At 37.5% G+C, this 24,395-nt stretch overlaps 1 protein-coding gene across 26 annotated transcripts in view; it reads right to left on the reverse strand.

The window, feature by feature from the left end:
* Window positions 1-24,395, reverse strand: part of ablim1b (actin binding LIM protein 1b) — a 64,780-nt gene that overhangs the window by 24,401 nt on the left and 15,984 nt on the right. For 24 of the 26 annotated variants that reach the window (XM_083557306.1, XM_083557296.1, XM_083557313.1 and 21 more), the window contains exons 1-4: window positions 18,780-19,262; window positions 13,211-13,345; window positions 1,791-1,974; window positions 337-446 (exon numbers count right to left, since the gene is read on the reverse strand). In XM_083557306.1, coding sequence (XP_083413432.1) covers window positions 337-446; window positions 1,791-1,974; window positions 13,211-13,345; window positions 18,780-18,801 — 451 coding nt within the window. In that variant the 5' untranslated portion in view covers window positions 18,802-19,262. Of the gene's footprint in view, window positions 1-336; window positions 447-1,790; window positions 1,975-13,210; window positions 13,346-18,779; window positions 19,263-24,395 lie in introns of those variants that run through there. The other 2 variants (XM_083557311.1, XM_083557298.1) reach the window with 1 other exon arrangement.

Genomic DNA, 24,395 nt, shown 5'->3' on the forward strand with positions numbered 1-24,395 from the left:
GAGAGGGAGCAAGTTATCTGCTTGAGAGCACCGGAACAGATATTTGGGTTTTTGAGTCAGCTCAAACAGCATGTCATCTGATTTGGGCTGGAAACCTGATTAAACTGCTTTTTTAATTAATTAGTTATGTGACAGAGAGTGAGTGTGGGACTGCAGAAAATTAAAAAGATTTCGAACAACTTGGGCTATGAATTCCGAGCAGCCTCAGCTTTGCGCAACCGAAGAGAGTCATGGAGAATTAGGAGAAGACACAACAGGAGATAACTGCATTACTGGAAGAACACTGGTTTGGGGTGCAGCGATATAAGCCAAGCGCGAAAGCGTGCTGTGACTCACTGCTGGATGCACTGATGTCTTTGGGAGGAGGAGACATTGGCTGGATGCAGTGTTGGCACAGACAGTCCTTTCCATTGAAGGTGACGCGGTCTCCAGCAGGAAATGGCTGTCTACATAAACAGAACGTCATGAGGTTAAACATAGCGACACACAGTATCATTGAGTGCACCTCATTATTATCTCAGCATGATTACTTTCCCATGATCTCATAGTGTGATGTCATGCAATTAATAAACAAGAAGACACTTTTTTTAGCCTCAAGATCCAGGAAGCATCTGCAAGTGTTCAGGTATACAGTATGGTGCCAGCAATGTGTGATCATTGAAATGTTTTAAAAGATAACAGTCAGCCTGTGCCAGCATGTTAAGCTTGACCTAAATTAAAAAACATTAGTATTTATATCCACGTCAAGTCTACAAAGGGAACATATCTAATCAAAGTGCTGATAAACCTGTGGTTACATCTGGTGAAACAGAATATGTCAGTTACTCTATTCAGTGTTAAAGTAACAATTATTAAGATGGTCACCATGATCCAGTATAATATAAAAATAATATAAAAATAAAAAAATTCCTTAGTCCATAGCGTAGTTAAAATTTCCTAAAAAGGAACTAGTTCAACTTTTCTATCAAATTCTCTTTAATGGCTTATTTACATTCATTAAATTCACTCGGCTAGAAAGGGGAGAGTTTTTATACATCATAATCAGATCTGTGTTGCTGACAACATAGCTGATTTAATAAAAAGCTGAAATCAAAATGTTTAAAATGAATCAACAAAGAAGTATACAGTACACTACTTAAGTATCTTAAAAATAGATATCTCAAGATAGTCCTTGTAATAGTCAAAATATGGCAACTAAACATCAAATTGTCTTATTTATAGCCATAAACTTGACTGTAAAGGTCAAGCATTATATCATGCTAGCTGTTTACTTGGACCTGTAAAGAAAGGGATTTCATGTAGATGAACCTTTATGAGTGTTAGTTATTTCAATACTCCTGGCCAATCTACACATTTACACTGCATGCAAAATTCATCGAATCACAATTTCTGAGTCAAGTTACTGTTTTAAAGTCTTATGATAGACACCATGCAGTGTTTGTATCACACCATATGAGAATAATCATAATTACCACTTTCCAACTGGGGAAAAAATGTATGTCTGTTTATGAAACAGTTACAGATCTGAATGTTTGAGCATTCAGGCTACCAACATGCCCATGGTGCTCATGCTCATAATTATTTGAATTTACATTTCCAGTGGTAGTGGATCATTTGACCATGTAGTGGTATGTAGATAGTGGCATTAAGTATCTGTAAAACTGATCGTACTGGTAGTAGAATAATTGGCTGTACAAATAATAGTGTTTGAATTAAAGTGTCAATGCTGGACAGGACAGGTATCCATGCACATGCAGGTGATGTCTGTATAATGCTCTGTGTTATCTCACTTGCAGATGGTGCAGACGAAGCAAGTAGGGTGGTAGGTTTTCCCAAGGGCCGTCACCACCTCTCCTTCAACAAAGTTCCCACAGCCATGGCAGCGTGTTCCATGCAGCCTTTGGTAGTCCAGCGTGCACAGATACTCGCCATTCTTCATGAAGAAACCACCCTGGGCCAGGTCACAACCACACACTGAACACACACACACACAAAAACACACAGATAGTCATGCGGCATTATTATCCATGTCTAGTGCGAAATGCTCACATTAAAAACAACACATTTAAGTAAAATCCTTTCAAATATCTTTGTGACATTTAAAAGTCATGCAAAAAAAAAATCATTAAGGCCATAATAATTTTTACGCTGCTCAACTTCATGTAGCTTTAACAGTTTGTAATACACTGTTTATTACAGGGGCTCAAGTATTTGTTTAAGATATTTTAATACTTGGCTGGCTTCACTCCATTACAGTTATAGTTCCTCAGTTTACACTGGTGGACCTTAATCATTTGGCATTAGTTTAGACAGAGAAAGAGAGAGACAGTGTGTGTGTGTGTGTGTGTGTGTGTGTGTGTGTGTGTGTATGTGTGTGTATATACATATGTAGAGAAAACTAAATTTTTAGATGTCTTTTACCCTAGTCTAAATGGCTCATCTAAACGACAGATGTTTGGCAAGCCAGGCTAACATTGGACACGTTCCAGCATATTTGATGTCGTTTGATATTCACAGTCATCTATCACTTTTCAATATCCAACCTTTAACCCATCTTCAGGCCTTCACCGAGTAAGAGAGAATAGATATGTTTATAAACAGGCTGGCTTTGTCTCCATGTTAAAAACTTATCTGCAGATGTGTGGGGGAGGCGAATGTTTTGGTACCATATCTGACACATAGATATTTTTGCATTTTTTAACTATTTTTGCATTTTTAACTATTTGAATAAAAACAAACACTTTTAAACTATTTTTTTCTCCTAAGAGAGTTTTAGATGGATAGTATTCTTAGCCTGTTTTTAATGTACCAGTATTAGAATATATTCATTGATGGAGACTTCAAAGCACTTTGCTCTGGATAAAGGCGTCTGCCAAATGCCATTATTGTAAATGTAAATGTAAAGGTCTAAAAAGCTGCACATAACTTTGACTTAGTATGTGAATGCAATTCAAGTAACTGTAATATCACATAATATTTCAAAAGAATAACCGGTAAGTGAATTTTACGTATGTATGTACATTTTGCCTGAGAAGATGCATGTTCCCAGGCAAACTTTTGATAATTAATGGTGGGAATACCAGTCTATTCTTACTTATAAAACACTAAATGGTTTAGCTCCCATGTATCTATCAAGTCTTTTAACATGCTACAATCTGTCACGCTCCTTGAGATCTCAAAACTCTGGACTTCTATTAGTTCCTAGAATAGCAAAGTTCACTAAAGGTGGTAGATCATTCTCACATTTAGCTCCTAAACTTTGGAATAGTCTTCCTGAAAGTGTTCGGGGCTCAGACACACTCACCCAGTTTAAGTGCAGATTAAAAACTTATCTTTTTAGCAAAACCTACACATAACATACGTCTCACATCATAACCTTGTGCTCCAGAACATCTGATCAAATGCACATGATCAACTTGTGCTGTTAATATCATGAACAGCAGCTACGCTAATTTCTCTCCACTGCTTCTCTTTCTCTCCCCATCCCGAGGCATCCTGAGGTTTGGCCAGCTCCAGTCACGTCCCACCTCATGAAGATTATGGACCTTTAAAGAAATAGATGCGGAACTCGCAAACTTCCAGAGATGTACCAGTGCCAGCTGGATCCCACTTCATGGAGTTCGAGGAGTTTTGACACTGGACCTCCTGGAGTGTTTAAAGGCTCTGGCATGGAGAAGCTTGTGTTGGATCTGTGATGATCACAAATGTTGAGCTATTTTATGAGTTGCTCAGTAGCTCCTAGTTGTATAACTATAATGACTGTATAAGACTGTAGAAAGAACATTACTCATAATAACACACTCCAGTGCTCATGTTAGTTCTCACTCTCCAGTGTTCTGTATTGTTCAAAGATTTATGATCAAACTCTTGAAAACACCCAAATGAGGATGGGTTCTCCTTTTGAGTCTGGTTCCTCTCAAGGTTTCTTCCTCATAACATCTAAGGTAGTTTTTCCTTGCCACAGTTGCCACAGCTGCTCATCAGGGATAAATGCACACCATTCACCTTGACTGTTGATTTCTGTAAAGCTGCTTTAAAACAATGTCTGTTGTGAAAAGCGTTATAGAAATAAACTTGACTTGACTATCACAAAGTACCATGCACACACACATTCACACCTAGACAAACCAATCCTCCATGATTTGGGGAAACTAAAAAGTCTAGAGGAAACTCAGAAGGACAGAGGGAGAAAATTAGATTTTATAGTTACATTTGTGGCATTTAGCAGACACCCTTATACAGAGCGATGTACAAAAGTGCTTTGAGTTTCTAGCAATGAATAAATCTACACTGGTACGCCAGATTACAGATTACAAACTTAAGATAAACAGACTACAACTCTTGATTTTTACAAAGCAAACTTGGAAAGTGCTAATTTAAGTGTTTCAGGAAGAGGTAGGTCTTCAGCCATCACTTAAAGATAGCCAGGGACTCATCTAGGGGAAGGTCATTCCACCAACTCGGTTCCAGCACAGAGAAGAGCCTTAACTTATAAGATCAAAGCAGGGACACTTAAACACATGAAGTAACAATGCTATAGAATTTATTTATTTGGCAAAAATAAAGCTTGATAAAAGACCTATTCAAATAATCACAGATTTTAGCAATCCAGAAAATGTGCACTGTCAATCACCAACAGGTAAAATAGAACATACACAAACAATTTGGTTGCAAACCTGCAGAAATAGTGTTGATACAATAGTCAGGGAAGTGACGCAGGCATTGGTAATTAAAGAAAAGACAGGTGGAGGCAGAAACCACTGTGTGTTGATGTCTGACGTAAGTGTAACAGCATGCCAGAGTTTAGAATAGTGATTCTCACTTCAGGCTCAGTTACGTCCTTATCCTGAAACAAATTCAAATCCACTTCTATAGCACAGAGCTTTTTCATGAAGTCCACTGTGGCAGAAATGTATGATGCATCAGGACTGACAAATTGTGACCAGAGCAGCTATATATAAGTAGAGCAGCTTGAAATTTTTCCATTTCTGCATCTCTTCATTAATATTTCACACGATTTCCCAAGTATGCTTTTTTCCTGCTTAAGTACTTCTGCACTGCTCTGTGCTACATTAGCAATGTAACCATATATGAAGACATGATTTAAACAGATAATGTGTTCTGAACAGATGCAGACATACATAGATATAAATATAGAATTATTGATGCAAAAAAGGGTGTGAATTGTGACTGTGATACTGAGAGACACAATAGAAAAATCCTGTGAGGGGGGTAAGGGGGTCTTATGTTCATGCAGGCAAGGTGTCAGATGTGAAGCTTGTGTGAAAAAAAAAAAAAACATTAATGTGCATTGCTGCATGATGCATATGCACCATTACGAGTTATTGCCTAGTTAGAGTCATAGTGGTTTAAATTTCGCTACTTGTTTCTTTAGGTTTTAAAAAATTGAAATAACTAAATTAATTGGAAAATATAACCGGCATGTAGAAACAAAAATATTATTTGTAGAAGTGTGTGTGTGTGTGTGTGTGTGTGTGTGTGTGTGTGTGTGTGTGTGTGTGTGTGTGTATATATATATATATATATATATATATATATATATATATATATATATATATACACACACACACACACACACACACACACACACACACACACACACACAATATATGTATATACAATTGAGACCAATTATGAGTTGGGGTGAAGTAGAATAGATTAAGGAACTGTCAGATACTGTGCTTAAAGTGCTGGTAAACCGTATAAAACACTACACTAAAAATGAAACCGGTTTACACCTATTTTAGATGAAAATCCAAAAACAGCTTTGGATATTTGGAGCACTGAACAAATACAGAGACACTAGAATTACATTACATTACATCTCTATGTTAGATGCAACATTGTTGCTTCCGCTGCACCCATATGAACTGTATGTGCCACTACAGCCTGGAGTAACTAATACATAGGAGGGTCCAAATTATTCCCTGCATGCTATAATAATCACAGTGGGATGTGCACAATTAGTCAGATTGCAAGCTGTGAGAATGAATGCCCCATCAGTTGAGCTTCCCAATGTAGATGTTTAAGTGGTGGCACTTTCCTAAGAGAAGTGCACATCCAGAGCTCTTAACAATCCTATGTAATTCTTTTTGGTCCACCATTGAAGAGGACAGAATGATTGCTAAATGAGACCTTTGGCATAGGAGCATTCTTGGCATGTCATTTTGTTAACAGAGCTCCTTTATTATCAATGTGGAACTAGAACCACACTCATCATCACAATGCAGTGCAACAGTGTGACGTGCCTGTCCAAGTCCATTAGCCTTGACAACTGCCCCTGACTGATAGTCGCCAGAATGTTAGCCTAAGAGCACAACTGCATGAAACGCATTAATGTCTGCCAAATAAGCATTAATATATACTCAGTGTTGAATTATTTTTTTTTATATATTTAGTCTGGTTTTTTTTTTTTACATAAAATGTTGTGTAACAAGATAAAATAGTTTCAACTAGTGGGAGTGGCCTTTTCTTTTTGATAAAAAAATGGGTACATGACTGTAACCCTATTTTAGATCTACAGAATTAGGCAGATGCCCCTTATCCAGGGCAACAATTATTTGAGCATTTAAGAGTTAAGGGCCTTGCTCAAGTGCTCAGCAGTGGCAGCTTGGTGCTGGGATTTGACTTCACGACTCTCTGATTAGATGTCTAGTGTGTTTATCAGTGAGCTACCACACAGTTATGTCCTCACCTCAAGACATTTTCTAAAAAACTTCTAACTTAATCTATTTCCAAAGATTTAGGCCTAGAAACTTTCAAAGTTATGTATTTTATAAAGTTATTATTTAAACCACTGCTACACTGACCAGGCAGCTACTAATGAAGCAGGAATGAATGCTGTAAGTTAATCGCTGCAGATTCCTTATTCATATTAATGAATATGGTCATTCTTTCAACCTTGTAATATGAACTTTTGCTCACTCCAGAAAACTTCACATCTGACTGCTCTCCACTTATGTTCATAACACAATCTGTTCATTCAGAATACTAAATACATATTCAGTAACCTACAGGACATGGAAACACTTTGAAATAATTTTTTGTGGTAATCATGAATGTTGTATTTATGCCAAATAGGTTAAACATTTTTTTATTATTAAAATAATATTCAATTTGTTTTAAACGTGTGCTACATGCATTATTCCGCAGACAGAATGTAAAAACTAGATACCCCCAATAGAATCTTACTAGGGTATATAATGTTCTAATCTCTAAGTAGACAAATGTTTTTGCCCTAAGAGATACACTTATAAAAATGTACACTAAATCATGATATTTTATTTTATGACAATCAAAAATAATTGCCTGCGGTGATGTAGAGTAATACTTAATGGGTGTGCTTAATGGATGGACAAAATGTAATCAATACAGAACACATAGAAAAGAAAATAGATTCAACAAACTCTGATCAGTAATAAATCAACTGTAGCATAAAGAATCTATTGGGAATTAATTATATCTTAACATTCTGAATTACAAAGCCATTATTCCAAATAACTCAATGCTTTATACAGCAAATGCCTTTCTTATCTTTAACTTGCACTTGTCTGTAGCTCTGACAAAAAAAAAATCCAGTTCCAGTTTTTGTTTTTGAGGTTTCTATAAATGTCTAATCTTTATTTGGCAGGTTCAGGAAGATTAGGAGCAAAGTCCATTCAGGGCTTGGGAAATACTGCAGCCTTTAATTAGTAAACAGCCACAGGGTGACCCTTGGTTAGACCCATGAGGAATGCTCCTCCCTACCACTCTGCATTACAGGCCTTTGGCACTTGTAGATTAAGGTAAATTTTCAAATAGCTATAAATGTTCACCATATATGTGTTTGTTACATGTGTCCATAGCAACCTGATGATACAATGCTGCGTTTGTGTTAGGAAGAAAAAAAATGTATGATGCATGATTATATGATGAGCTATAACAGTTTTTACAATAGTCCAAGCTTACATTTTTAGAGGGAAAGTCATAAGACATGACTAAGAGTGGCTATGTTTTATTATGTTCAGCTCTGTGTGTGTGTGTTTGTGAGTAGTGTGTGTTTGAAAGAAGAACTATGAAATGTGAGGAGGGCTGGCTGAAGTGTCTGTGACGGTGACAGCTGCCAGGAAAATCCACTCAACTATTTTTGTAAAGAATGCTTTAAGTGTATCCGCCATCCTCCAGACGCAGCTTCTTCCACCACCTCCTCCATCACCAAAACCTACTGCCAAATCCTGCCAACACTAACATTCAGATTAGCCAACCTTTAACAAATACCTTGTGAAGAAATTAATCTCCACTTCCTCTGCTTGCTCTGTTAGCCTATGTGAGGAGATCTGTGTTCACACACTTCTTACACAGAACCCTGACTTAGTTGCAGGTTGGAAAAGACAAAATTGGTGTTTACTGTGGGATAGATTTTAATGTGGAAGTTTCCTAAAAAACACATGAACAAAGCAAGCATTTGTAAATGCTTTCTACTTGCTTAGGCTTCAAGAATTTATTTTTAAAGCAGATTATTTTATATACACAAAGTAAATTATTTTAGTGTTTATGAAATTCCAAATACACTGTTATAGACAAATATTGCAATCAGTGCAGCAGCTGTAACATATTGATTTCATGCAGGTTTTTATTTGTATTAATTTAATAAACCTGCACTGTTCACAGTTTTTTTCATATTTAATTGCATTCATAAAAATGACTTTATTGCTTTAGGGCGAGGCAGTAGTTAAGCTGGCCGAGACACCACTTTCCACATACAGGGTGTTTGGGTTGATTTTGAGTTTCTGTCTATGAGTTGCATGTGTTCTCCCCATCTTCCTGTGGGCTTCCTCTGGGTTCTCATATTTCCTCCCACCCCATAAACATGCCAGCAGTCGAATGGGCTACACTAAACAACCTTGCAATGTACTGGCATCCCATTCAGGGTGCATTCCTGCTTCATGCCCAATATTCCCAGGATAGGGTTGCAATCCTGAGCAGGTTAAAACACTTGCTGAAGATGAGGAAATGAATGCTAGAGTTCTTGTCATGGTTGCATATAATTTGAAATCATACAGTATGGCCCAAATTACCTGAATTTGGTGATAGAACTCAAGTGAATTTTTCACCAAGCAGGCATTTATTTTGCGGTAGAAAAGAAAAGAACAGATCAAGATTACACACAAAGTCTGAAAAAAAGCTGTGGTGCCTTGTTGGAAGGAAACTGTTATCAATCAAGAACCATCTCATCCATCCCACTTATTTTTCATTATGCTATATTACATGTAATTAAATTTGCCACCATAAAAAAACAATGAATGAATGAGTGAGATCATCCTATGGGAAAGCTGCAGCAATGACATAATGGAAAAATATCACAGGGTGAAACCTTGGATGCTCACTGACACTTAATGTTAATGTAATTCCACAGCTGCAGAATGGCTGTGATTCCTGACATAGCTGCACAGTACACATACATGGTGGTTTGTAGAACCCTCCCTGGTTCCATGCTCCCTCAAAGTAGGATCAGCAAAGCTATTTCCAGCCACACTGGGCTTTATCGGCTCCTAGAGACTGTGCTGAAAATAGCACAGAGCCTCTCTGACTGACACAGCATTCACAAAGCACAGGGTGGGTAGGTAAGCTAGACGGACGTGACACTAAATGAGGATGAGGATACGAGTGGAATTTAGAGTGAGGAAAAAGGAATTCAGAGTGAGTGCAGGAATGAGACAAAGCATGGAGGTTATGGCTAATGCACATGCTCAGTGGTGCACACAATGTGAGTGTACTCTAACTAATCTGCTGAAACTAATGGGACAGCAAATAGAAGCACAGTGTATTGGCTCGGATCATAAACACAGCCAAGCGCTACACTGCCAAATCTCAGCTGCTGGCAGGTTTTTACTGCACATGTCCTCCAGCCACATATTCACAGACACAGTTGCATGTTATGCAAATCCCTGTATCCTGCTTTTCCAAAAATAGAGGAATAAATTACACTTACAGATAACCAAAAAAGATGGCAAACTTAAGTTCTCTGGGGAATCAGTAGAGCCCTTCTTGAAAATCACAGTCAACAGTGAAACTACACCAGGAAATAATATTGTTTTGTCCAAGAAATCTACTGTGAGAAAGTGTTTTCAAATATATTACAGTACATCCCAAATTCCAAAAATATTGGGATGCTGTATAAAATGTACCGTAATTTCCGGACTATAAAGCGCACCCATATATAAGCCGCACCCACTGAATTTGACAAAGATTTTTATTTTGAACAATAATAAGCCGCACCTGTCTATAAGCCACAGGTGTCTACACTGAAAATAATGAATTTTACACAGGATTCAACGAAAGACAGTGTCTGTTACACGGTGTAACAGGTGAAATATGTTGTGGCTCCTTTAAAAGCAGAGCGGTATTTTGGGAATAGCCTGCCACCGCATTTTGCCGGTATTACTGCATGTGTGCAAGACAGAGGATTATGTCCTTATTATTTTCTGGTGCTCATTTCTAAGTTTCTTTGACTAACCCGTAACGCTGTTGCCAAGAAAAATAAAAAAGCACGAGTTTTGGAAACCTGTCTGTGCTTATATGATTTCTGTTGCAACTGGAGTTAGCGAGCTCTCCCTTCACCCAGACTCAACGCGTTACAACGGCTTGTATCTAAACAGTAGCCTACCAAGAAAGTCATTGTTCACTGCCTTCCTCCTGCCTTTCACAAATGTTTCTCTCTGGAGTTTATTTTTTTGCATCGTCGTGCGTTTAAAAAAAACACAGGTGAGGTGCGTTCTTTTGTTTCCGTTCGGAAATTTCATTGGTCTAATGTTATGGGGTTCAGTTTTTTGGCTTGAAGTTTGTGAAACCGGGAAAAACCCAAGAAAAATTCATAAATAAGCCGCTTCGTTGTTTAAGCCGCAGGGTTCAAAACATGGGAAAAAAGTAGCGGCTAATAGTCCGAAAAATACGGTAAGTTAAACAGAATGCAATGATGATGTATGATGTTGAGGAACATTATTCTGAAGTTGTTCCACAATTTGTAAACAGTTTTTTGCAGACTGGTAACTTCTGCCCATCTTTACCTCTGATAGTTTGTGCCTGTCTAAGATCTAGGGTTTTTTGTACCCAATCATGTCCTGACCTGACTATTTCACATTATTAGTTGCAAAATGTTCCTCCAGCTGTTTCTTTTTAAACATGTATTTTTCCAGCTTTTTGTTGGCCCATGGACAAGTTTATATATCATTTAGATATGTTATTGTATCGATAGAAATGAATTTACATAAGCTTGTATGAATGTTCCACATAAGCAAATTCATATATACTGCTTATTTTACACTGGGTCATAGAGTTGCCTGGATCTGAAACCATCGAAGAGCTCAATACCATAGACAATTTGGAAATGCTAATCAGCCTGCAACACATCTGTTTGGAATAGGAGAGAAAACTGGAGGAAACCCTGTCAGGCACAGAGAGAATATGCAAACTCTGTGTGTTAAAAGCAGAGGAGGAATACAAACCAGCAATCCCTAAAATACAAAGCTATAAGCAAATAATAATAATAATAATAATAATAATAATAATAATAATATTAATAACAATCATCATTATCATCATTATCTCAACACATATTTTATAATTGTAGTTTTTAAATAATTTATTATTGTAAGGTTTTTCATCAATGATGCTTCTACTTTTATTTTAGTAGCAAAGCACTGAGCTGGAAACGTGCTTATTGTCATTCTGAGAAAAGCATGGCGGTTTAATAATTATTAGTGATACAGAAGTAAAGAGGAACTCTGCTGTCATGAATGAAACCCACAAATCTCAGCTTTAGAGCACTTATATGGTTTAAACTATTGATAAATTGATAAACATGGCAATAATGATGCTTGTAGACAGACCTTTTTCTAAAAACAGTATACAGATTCCTTTAACCTACATTAATTAACACTTTACTTAACATAAACCATGTATTTCAGAATGAATATACGTATTACGTTATGTGTAACTTTATCAAATTAGTTCTACTTGTATTAGCTAATGTCTGTCCCATCTTTAAGTAAAATACTCAGAATAATCAATATAGCCCCATGAACAATTTTGTGAATTTATATGGCAATATTTAGAGGTACAGTAAGGTTGAATGATAAGTTTCAAAATGTTTACCCGGAGACTAGAGGTCTGTAAGTTATCAACATTTAGGTACATACTGTAATTATATTCAATAATGTGTGTACATGTGTGTTTAGTTAACATTAAGCTAATGTCATGGTTTATTAATGTTAAATTATGAGGAGAAATTAATTCATTCCGTAACACTTTCACATATTCAAAAAACTTCAGTTCTACTATGAATAGTGCTGTTTTTCTGAATAGACTCCGTGTACTGAATGATGTAGTAAAATGAGGACAGCTCTCTCTCTCTCTCTCTCTCTCTCTCTCTCTCTCTCTCTCTCTTTCTCTCGTTCCCACAAGGTAAAGAGGGAACTCTCTTTCCACCTGGCAAGTTGCCACTCAGAATAAATCTCAGTTTCTTTTATACAATCCAGGGGCTCAGGTGGTCAATCCATGCAATTGTTGAGAGCATGAATGACCATGAAGTCAAGTACTCTTAAAATAAATGCTGTTCAAAGTGGCATGGAGATACTGTACACATCTTAGTAGTAATAAGAATTTTATTCTATTGGCTGAGGTTATTGTTAATTTATTCTGAATACAAATCCATATTATGATTACTTTTCCTGTTTATGAATAACTGGCGTGATGATATAAAAACAACCCACAGGGTGTTGAGTTTACTACAGGATATTAATGTGTTATTCATGTGAGTGAACAGTCTTGTTTAAATGGCTCAGGCTGCAAGGTGGATTTGTTATGTAAGCATTTAATTTATGGGTAATAAGGTTACAGGTCAATTTTAAAAGACCCTGATTTTTTTTTCTAAGGTCCTCTTATTCAGACTTCTGACTGAAAGACAGCTACAAACAAGCAATAAGAAGTTACACAAGGACACGGGGAGATTGCTTCTTGATTTCATCCTGCCTTTGGGACTCTTCTTTCAGCCCGTTTAACAAAATGGTCAAACTTAACATTGAACTTTTTCCACATGTAAAACATGTCCAAGAGCAATTCCATGGTGAACTTATTTAATCTTTTCCTATATTTTAGCTAGTTATCAAACCTTTCCTGCACTGCAGCAGGCACAGCAAATAAAAGGTCTTACCTTTGCAGGTAAAGCACTTGATGTGGAAGTGCTTGCTTTGTACACGCAGCACTTCCCCCTTACATGGCTCCCTGCACTTGTAACACTGGATGACCAGTTTCTCTGGGGGCCGATGGGCTTCCTGAGGATGGGCCACTGTTGGAAATGAGCAGAGAGATATTTTTAGTAAAAGGAGAAAATGTGAGAAAGTGGCGAGTCCACAATCCAGCTGCAAAAAATTTTCTTGTAAACACATGAACAGCTGAAATGTAGCTAATGGACGGACTAACTCCACATAAATGACCACAAATGTAAAGCGTAATCACACAATATGCAAAATATGCAAATATAATTTTATGCTTGAAAGTTTAGGCTCTGTAAAAATGACATTTGTTACATTGCACAGGAAGTTCATCACTACATTAAATATGAACAAAATTGGATAATTGGGTGACTTTAATATAAATTTGAAGAAGCAAAACTTTAAATGTGTGCTATACAGCCAAATACAAAATCAAAAGCCTCATCTTGTGAAACATACAACAAAATGCTGGAGTGTTTCTGTACCGGCTCAAACCCACACCATGGGTGACGGCACACTGTGTGTAGGTGTGAGTGGTGCATCGTGTTTGGATGTGTGTGATCTGTATGGCTTGTTAGATAAAATGCTCTGTTTATTAGAAGCACATGGAGAGGGTTTGACCTCCTTATTCGAACTCTCACCCACCCAGTTATTTACTTACTTCACACACTGATTTATTATCTATAAATCTGAGCCACTCATCCCAAATGTCATTTGGAGTTTTTTCTTTTACCTCTTGCATTACAGCAGCCAATCACAATTGCTTGTATTCATTTAATTGAAACACTCAAGATCACACACACACACACACACACACACACACACACACACACACACACACACACACACACACACCATGCAAACACAGACACTAAACAAACAGAGCACTGAAGAAGTGCATACTGATATCTGCATGGCACAAAGAGAATATAGGAGCTGATAGAAGAGAGAAAATGGAAATAAATAATAAGAGGCAGGTTTTTTGCTCTTCTGTTTCTCATCTGCCTTTTCATTTTTTTCTTTCTCTCTATCTCTGTCTTGACATGCTTAGTCAAGGTCATTAGGTCCAAAATCTCCACATGCTTCCAGTCTGAGCTCTTTTACAGTAATTTTATACAGTAATTTATACATTAAGCTTTTCAAAGGAAGGCTCTCAAGTAGAGCTCTCTTCAACCTTTCTATTACTTTCCCTTTTTTCAACACTCCTCACCATCCTCACAATCTCTTATTTGGTGTCACTCTTCTCGACCCCTTGATAAATCCTGCTCGAACCAAGTCATCTCTTCTGAATATGTATCTTGCCTCTTCTCCATGAGAGAGTTGATCTGTGTCGCTCCTATCTAATCGGCAGCCACTTGTAAGCTCAGTGCAAGATTAGTGTCGGAAAGAATGTGTCATATTGAGAGCGCACTCTTTATCAGCCCGTCAGGTTACACAAGCCTGTTGCCACAGAGCCTCTCCGCTAATCAAACAACTCGTTTTAAAAGCCCTGACAGCCATTCCCATGACATGATGCATGCAAAAACACACTTCTGAATCAATTAAGTGTCTGTTTTATCTCTCTTGCCATCGCTTTTCTCTTGGACTGAGGCTCAGGCTGGACCACGGATCCTCAGGAATGCTCGTATTGCAGTACAGACGGAAGCACAAGGATTTCTCACAAACCACTATTCACCGCTGGAGAGAGCTGTTGCCATGGTGACCAGATTTAATGTCACGACAATACGGCACAGGGAAAGTTGTATAATGTAACAGGAGAATGAGGCTGCAGTATTTTGTCAAGCTGACACTGAGGAACAGGCAGGTGGATTTATGCTGCATGTTGTTTTTCTGTAGGCGCAAAACCATGCTCAGATCGTTCTAAAAATCCTACCCATCCTACTGTTGAAAAACCCAACAGTGAGTGGAGAAACAAGGCAGGTAGTATAAAATGCCTACCTGCAAACTGCACATTCATATCATTATAAAATGTGTCAATAGGTGAAGCGTTTTATTAAAAATAAACTTTATTATGAATCATCTATTCACGTTAGATGTTACCATGGAACTGTTTCCTTAACAAGACAGCATGTGCTGCAGATTTAGCAGTACTGAGCATCACCCACTTATGCAAATCATCATATGGACTGGGATCTCCTCAAGCATTATGTGTTACTCATACTCAGAGAATAGAACAAGACGATGTGAGAAAACTACACAACTCAGATGATCATACAGGCAAGATAGGTATAAGTTGAGTAATAGTAATGAGCAGGTTATAACATCACAGGTGCACGATCTTCCTGTGACAGACAGAGCAAAATATCAGCGAGTAGCTTTACATTATCAAAGTGCACATAAAAAGGTTTCTAATACAGCATATCGTGTTGTACCTCAGTAAAAGTAATAGAAATAACTGCCCAATGTTTTTGGCTATGGTGTTCCATCCTTGTATTCTATGTAGAGTATACATACAATTCGAATCTTTCCACATACCTGGGTTTTCCTGTTTATAAAATGCCATCACTCCTGCAAGCACACTAATACCAGTCTACCAGTCAGATCACATCTTGGCCAAAGTGTATAGTGAATCAGGCAGTGTGATTTGGACTACCGAACTACTGAAAACTTGCTCTGTTACTCTATTACTTGTCTAACCCTGAATCCGGACCTGTTAACATGTACTGAGACTTTGCCTGCTTAAAGATCCTGCCTCTCTAATATATATTTAATATAATATACTATATTCTGTTGTATAACCTTTTTTTCTGTCTAATTGATCATTTCCCATGTTAGCACTGTGCTAAGTAAATCCAAGCATTAGTTCACCTCTGATTTCTCCACTGAACTAAAAATTAATCTCTTCACTCACAATACACAGCTCTGACCTCACAGGACACAACCAACTTATTCAATCTGCCAAACTGTTTAGCTGCTTCACTAGACATAATTGGGTTGAAGTGAAGAAGCACTCTTTTAAAGCCAAAGCATATGATTTGAATCTGGTACTAAATGTATTAAGTATGTTTTATAATGTATATTATCAGTACAGTAAGTTTGAGTGAAGCTAACAGAAATGATCTGAAGTTCCTTCAGAAGAGATCACATTAAACATGCTAAATGGAGAGAAACTGAAAAGACAAGGTAATGTAAATACAATCAGGCAGAACTGCATAAAAAGGATACAGGCCTTTTATCATCTGTGGAAGGAGAAAAGTAGGAATGGGTTTTAAACTGTTTGTGGAAAGATTATTCAGTCAAATATGATGGCACATGGACGAAAGACAGTCATAAATAAATACAACTGTCAGAGAATTGTTAGCTAATGTGCAGCACTGGAGCAATGGACAAGGAGACAAGGTCCTGAATTTATGAACAGGAACTGATTGCATTAGAACCTAAGAAACACACAAACTTGTTACATGAAGAAAATGCCCAGTTTTGAACACTTCACCTCAGTTCCAGTTGGCAAGAATGAGTTTTACAAATATTCTTGACTGTTCTGTTTTTCTTTGTCCAGCTCAAGATGATAAAAGTGATTTTCACTTCACATACTTCATGTAATGAAAACCAGTGACATCCTACAAAACAAATCCATTCGAAAAGATGGGCAAAAAGCCTGTTCCTTATGCATGAGTATTAAACACTGTGACCCCAAAGCATGGAGGACAAGCGTCACCTCACTATTTAAACATTCACACAGATATAGCCGAAACAGCACTTAGGTCTTAGTTTACTGTTTACAAAGCATTAACTTTATATGTGACTGGAAAACAGCTATTATTTTACCCTCTCTTAATGTTGTGTAACAGGACTGCATTATTAAAAACCACAGTTTTATCACCGTTGGATCACATACTCAATTATCAGTACTGTGTGTCTTACAGGAGTCCAAATTTCCTCCATCATGCACTCTGATATCATAAGAGTATGTGGCGTCTAGAAGCTTCTAGAAACTGTGTGAGGCGCCAATGCTCTGCAAAATAAGTGAACCTGATAAGCAAGAATAAGCTTGATTATTATCATTATTATTGTGTATTATTGTTTACAACATCTTAAAGACTAAGTATATGCATGCATTAAATCTATTTTACTGAACTACTAAATTCAACCTCATACCTAATTTACATCGATCAAATATATACCTTTTATTCATGTCGCGTGTGCTGTGAATGCTAATGTGCTGGCATGATCCTCACACACACATATGTTTCAAGTTCCTGCCAAATCCATATATAACTGAAAGAACAAATGTGTGAAATATGTGCAGTTTTTTTCAATGTGTCTAAATAATTTGTGTTTAATGGTGTCTAGGTGTTTGTTTGTGTATTAGGTATGATTTTGAGCTACAGTATGATTCACACATGTAGTATACTCTCACCAGCAGACCACTCGTTGCCTGGTTGCCATGGATACCATGATGGGCTAAATACATTATTGAGCCTATTCTCTCTCTCTCTCTCTCTCTCTCTCTCTCTCTCTCTCTCTCTCTCTCTCTCTTTCTCTCTCTCTCTCTCTCTCTTGTTCTCTCTCTCTCTCTCTCTCTCTCTCTCTCTCTCTCTCTCTCTCTCTCTCTCTCTCCCTCTCTCTATCTCAAACACACACACACACACACACACACACACACATACACACACACACACACACACACACACACACACACACATACATACATTTCGCACAAATCATTTAAGAGCTTCTCATGACTCATGATCTACTTTTGTAGTATTCCTGAATCATCCACTTTGGCACAGTGTTCTTACAAAATCCCCCCGGCATCCTAACTCTTTCACCTTGCTAAGGCATCCTAACTGAATCATCTACTAATTTCAGCAACATTGTATGGTAAAAAGTGTGCTTTTCTCTGAATCACATGCCAAACATTCTCACCAACTCAGAACCTCTTTGTGCATGTTTTAAGTAATTCAAGGCTATTCAATTCTTAAATACTCTTACAAAACATTCTTGCTGAAAATAGCAGTCCTGCTACATGCACGGTGTTTTTTCTCTTTATGTGGTCTGAATCAGGTGTTGTTAAAGAAGGCAGGTACAGAGGCATTTGTAAAAGGAGCATTAAGTACTTAACAGCTGTTTCCGTTCTACTCGCTAGTGCAGTTTCACACACACCAGAGATTGCTGAGATTTTGTCTGGTCCCCACTGACAGAGACACACACTAAAAAGATTCAGTATACACTTTTAAATACATACAGATGCAGCAGAATGCACCCACACTTTAATTCTGTCCATGTTAGACCCTTCATTAGATGTGAACTCTAAGACCAGTTAATAGTGAATTACAATTTTAGCTACACTAGTATATATTATATTAATAGTAACAAATTACTATAACAATACACAACACTAACCTACAACATTGACCAGAAAAGCATCAAAGTCATGTGTATACAGACAGCATCCTACCCGCATGCACACTAAACACACCCACTCTCCTCCGACAGGAAGTATCATCTGCACATTCGCATACTCTCTGGCCTATGAATAAAACTGGTGTGAACACCATTAACTACCTTTCTCCTTCACCATGACCATTGGTTCCTTCTGGGGCTTGAAAGAAGAGAGACGCTTCTGCTGGTGCTGCTGCTGCTGCTCCTGCTGTCTGTTTTCGCTGGGTCTTCCTGCACTTTACCTCTCAGTCCAAATGAGAAAGACACAGTGAGAGAGAGCGAGAGGGAGAGAGAGAGAGAGAGAGAGAGAGAGAGAAAGAAAGAGTAAAAGCCAATATTAAAAGAGAAATAAGGGAAGGCTGAGGAACTGAGAGAGAGAGAGAGAGAGAGAGAGAGAGAGAGAGAGAGAGAGAGAGAGAGCGTGCCAGTCCTGTCAGCCAAGGCAGTCAGTCAGCACTGTGTGAATGCTCATTTGGTTTCTGATTCTTGAGCCTTCCCCTTTTTTGATAGTGTGTGTGCGTGAGAGTGTGTGTATGTGTGTTTGAAGACTCTGCCTTTGCTGTGCTGAAATAACCAGGTTGCAGCTGCTGTGTGTGACAAATGCAGATTCCATAGTCATAATCCCTCCCAGTTAGAGACACCACCTTAAATTCTTCAAAAGGACTGAGAGGGGAGGGCAGTGTGCAGCACATGTGACTTGGTTTTATATTCACTGCTACTCTCTCTCTCTCTCTTTCTGTTTGTATTTCTATCTTTCTCTTTTAGCTGCTTTTTACCCTTCATTGTCCAGATTCCATTTTGTACAACAAACATCATCTGCACACAGACTAGAGTCTTTTATCAGTAAACTACGCACCCTGGTAGCTTTTACACACTTTTCCGTGACACAAATACAACTCAAAGAGTTGCATCAGTTGTTCTGTAAATTGATGGATAACATTGAATATGCTGATATGCCCTCAAAAAGAATATTCAAACGTAAATACATCAGACCATCTGTGCTATAGCGATATACTGAGCACTTTTTAAGAGACTGACAGAGCCTGGTCTGGTCTATTGTGGCACCGTGGCAGTAGATTATAGGATTACTGGGTGTACAATTGAGTTTGCAATTCGATTGAGAGGTGTTATTAATACCCGACTGCTGTGCTGTGCATCTCTAAGGGGGAATTGTATGCTGAGGGAATGAGCCAGTTCTGAGGAATTATGAACAGCATATCCCACTCAGGGAAAATGGCTAAGATTCCTGCTCCCAAACGTTTGTCATTGTTCTACATTTAAGACAAATATTAGTTGTTCTTGAGCTAGGAGAATTGCTACAGCCCCAGCAACAAAATGACACTGGGCTGCATAACTATTTACACAATTGGCAATTAAAAAGAAGCAGGTAGAAAAGATGCAGATGTAAAAGTGATATTAAAATGATTTACACCCACTCACTTTCACTTACTGCTTCATCATGGCTTGGACCACAAAGGATCTGCAGCCTATCATGAAAAGATAATCGCGTTGGGACGCAAATCCATTGTAGAGCAACACACACACACGCACACTCACACTCACACACACACACACACACACACACACAAACACACACACACACACACACACATGTTCACATCTAGCTGTAATTTGTCTTACTCAGTCCACCTGGTGGCACATTTTTGGACAGTGGGGTGAAAGGGGATAACCCAGTGGGAACCCATGCAGACATTGAGAGAACATGAAGAGAGGCTGCACACAGTCAGTCAGTCAGCCAACACCAGGATTAAACCATGATTCTGAAGCAGAGACAGGACCACTGCTGACAACAGATTACACTAATAAAATACACATTAATATACACACTAATATTAGCTAATAAGCTGCTAATTTCTTCATATGCTATAAATGCCTACTGTACTAAATACTTACTAGAAAACTCTTCATAAACTCTGCTTTATACTGTTACAAAACAGTTAGAGACCTCCTGTAGTCATAAATGTTGGTATATTAAAAGTTTACAACAGCATGAGAAAAAGCTAATTATTTTGTATATCACCTGTCTGGATTCTGTTACTGTACTTATACCACAGTGATTACAATTTATATTAATCAACACATCTGATTTGTTGATATTCTAATACTCAAGATCGTCATGAGGTTAAATTCTAGCAAGGCCCTTAACCCTCAACTTCTCAGCTGTATAAATTAGATACTTGTAAGTCGCTCTGGATAAGTGTGTAAATGTGAATGTTAACCGTTTATAGTTAAATGAAATGGTATAGAACATCCATGTGACGTGTTGATTCCTGTCTCTTTTAAAAAATCTATGCACATCAACCCAATTTGTTTATATCTGATTATTATTATAGAATTTCATGTGGAGCATCCACACTACAGGTCCCTAAAAAAACAATAATGTATTAACGCATCATTATGAACCTATTGTCTATGTTACTGTCGAACCTGCTGTCAGTGCTGTGATATTATGGATCTTAATATGTTTCTGAATGGTTATAATGGTAGTTTAATGGAATATAAGGCTCCAAGTTATTTCTCATTGCTTATTTACTTTCCTTCTGATGTCAATCACCTATTAAGAGGGCCATATTGGTTCTGACTTACCTAATGGGAACCAGTTTCTGTTAACATGTGTCATAATTCCTATTACATGCTGTAATGCTGTAGACTGTCATGCATTTTCTTAATGCAATTATACTATTGTTTTTCATCAGAGATGTTATCAAAGCCAGATATAAAAATATGTAAATTCCTTGATAGAGTATGTTTCATGTTACTTAATATATTAAAACAAATATTAATTAGCCAGCTATAAATAAAATCAGGTATTTGCATTAACTTTAAACTTTTAACTGTTTTGTGATAAAAAAAAAAATCCTCCATGATTTTACTTAATGTGCTAGAAAACACCCAGCTCTGGTACTCAGTGGTTCTGCTGAATTTCAAACAGATGTGAGTGTATGTACATGTGTGTGTTCAGGTTATAGAAAAGCTGCTGTATGCATTTCAGAGTAAAAACCGGACTATGCTTAAACAAGAGGCTTCTAAACTTACAAATAACCACTTAACCGCTTAAATGCTTGCTAGATGTGCTGATCCAGCAAACTGCAATTTCTTATTCATAGTAAGTATGAACTCATAATGCAGCAGTAGCTAAAGAGAAGCAGTGTACAGGTATTTATAAAATTCTTATTTCTGGGGTTTCCTCGTAAAGGTAGACTGTTGATTTAGTCATGCGTGAGGGCAGAGACTCCACTCTGCTGGTAAATGATTGATCGGATGAATGGAGATATGAGCGCAGTAATGTGCTGGTTCTATTCTTCGAGCCTGCTTCATTGGAGTGTATGCGTCAAACAGTAACAACACAGGCCTGTGCATCCATGTGAGAGGCGCTGCAGTGCTGAAATTAGCTGTCACGTGGAGTTGGACAATTCTAAGCTCTGCTGGACTACAAGCTTCTTATTCAAATATTCATTAGGAAAGCTAGCAAAAAGCTGGGAAATGCAGAATAAGACTGCTGAGGTATTAGTGAATGCTATGGTGTTTGAGCGGTCATCACTGATGCTTCACAGCTCAGGTTACTCTCACTGCAGAATTTCAGATGTGCCAGTTCCTTTCTTCTCATAAACACACAGCAGTAGGGGGACTGGAAGTTCAAAAACTTCCTCTAGGTTTGAATGAGTGTATGAACGAGTATGTGTTGTCCTGTGATGGACTAAATTTTCATCCAGGTTGTACAAAAATCAACCCATTCAATGGTTTTATAAGGCAAACAAAAAACAGAATACAGAACATTTGTTTGACACTGGATACGGTTATTGTTAAGTTTTAACACCTAACTGAGTTCTCACAAATGAAACACCTCAATTGTCAAAAGTTATTCTTTCTATCTGGATACAATCCATAGCTTTTACTTCTCCATAACACCAAGAAACCCACGGCATTTTAATCAACAGATTCATTGGAAGCTATAGAAGTATAAAAACAGCAGGTGACCCCCAACCCATGTCTCAAAATATTATTCAGCATATCTATAGCGTGTGATGTATTTACCACAAAAACACAAGGAGAACAACCTCATCAGCTGTGGTGACCACATTTCCCATACCGCATCCGCTGCTGTAATGCAATACTCTTCTTCAGCAGAAAAGCTTTAAATGAAGCTGTGATTGTTATTTTATACTTTTTCTAAAAGTGAATTCCAAACATTCTGACTGAAAAAGTGATGTTTTTCAGGTTCATGCCAGACAAAACATTTTCCTGTATGTTTTTCAAGAACATTCAAGACAAAAAATAAGAAACATAGTAATAAACAATAATAAACAAATAATAAACAAAGCATGTGTCTAAAACAGTTCTTCACAGGACTCAACTTAAAACTTATGCAAATAAACCTCACTCAGTCCTTAGTGACACTCATAATAAAATGTAGAAATATGGATCTTTTGCAACAAAACATTGAGTTTAGGTAATACATGGTACTGTATTGGACCATTCTTTCATACTTGAGGAAAATAATAAAATTGCTATGGTCAATTTTATGATGCACTATTCTGTCACAATATCAAATATCAAATCATTACAAAATGTTCTACCCCTGAACTATTAAAATACTATTAAAATTATAAAACAATTTAGACATGAATACTAAAAAAACAACACTAATGTGTGCTAAAAAAAATTTGGCCTCAAAATGAAAACTTAACATGTAGCTTTAATCTTTTATCGTCTCCAAAGTGTATATTTAACATTGCTCTATTTTATTGGACATTTTCCAAAAGTAAGCTCTCTTACCAGCTACTTTGTGAGGTGTTGCCATCTTCTCCAGGATCACATACTTGCTTGGGTCAAGGAAAGGCAGTTGCTCCATCATTGACTGTTTGGGAATTAGGTAGAGTACCTCAGCTACGTTCCCGTCCTCAATGATAGACATGCGGCGCACAGAGTTCTTGCCCTTGACCTGGTCCTGAATAATGATGTCGTCGCTGTGGCTGGAGCCACACAGCTTGCCCAAAGAGCTCAGTTTGGGCATGGTGAGGTTTAACAAATGATGCAGTGGTAACACCACATAACACTTGAATACAATTCAGTACACCAAGACTATAGTGTGAAGAGGGCAAAGCCACATGAGGTGCATGTAGTGATTCTCCTTAGATTTGAAAGGATGCTAAATTTATTGGCAAAGCAGCTCTAAGCTGCTACCATGAGCTCATTCCTAGATTCTATAAGCAGCTTAGGTCTGATGTATTTTTAGTGACTATCTTCCCATGAGGACTAACAGAGCACCTGGGCCAGCTCGAGTCATGACTGATGACTTGGTGTACACACACAAGCAGCACTTCTCTGAGAAAGACACAACCAATTCTTAGGTCTTTCATTTCAGGGCTCTTTATAAGGATTGCAAAGCTGCGTATTCTAATGTCATTTTTCCTTACAGCTGACCGCTTTTTATTTTTAAAAATCTACACAAAGCTGAAAGTTGTCCAAATTGTTGGCTGTTTAGGATCAAAATAAACCTATGAAATCCCCTATTAGTATTGATACTACTAATAATAATAATGATAATAATTATAGTGTATTTCTTTGGTTTATGCTAGTCTTAGTAGTAGTACTAGTAGCAGTAGTAGTAGTAGTAGCAGTAGTAGTAGTAGCAGTAGTAGTAGTAGTGCTCTTGACAAAATAAATAAATATGAAACTTCTAGGCAAACAAAAAATACTGTTCAAATTATTAAAAGC

Source organism: Silurus aristotelis (genome assembly GCF_946808225.1).
Source record: "Silurus aristotelis genome assembly, chromosome: 12".
Taxonomy (NCBI): Eukaryota; Metazoa; Chordata; class Actinopteri; order Siluriformes; family Siluridae; genus Silurus; species Silurus aristotelis.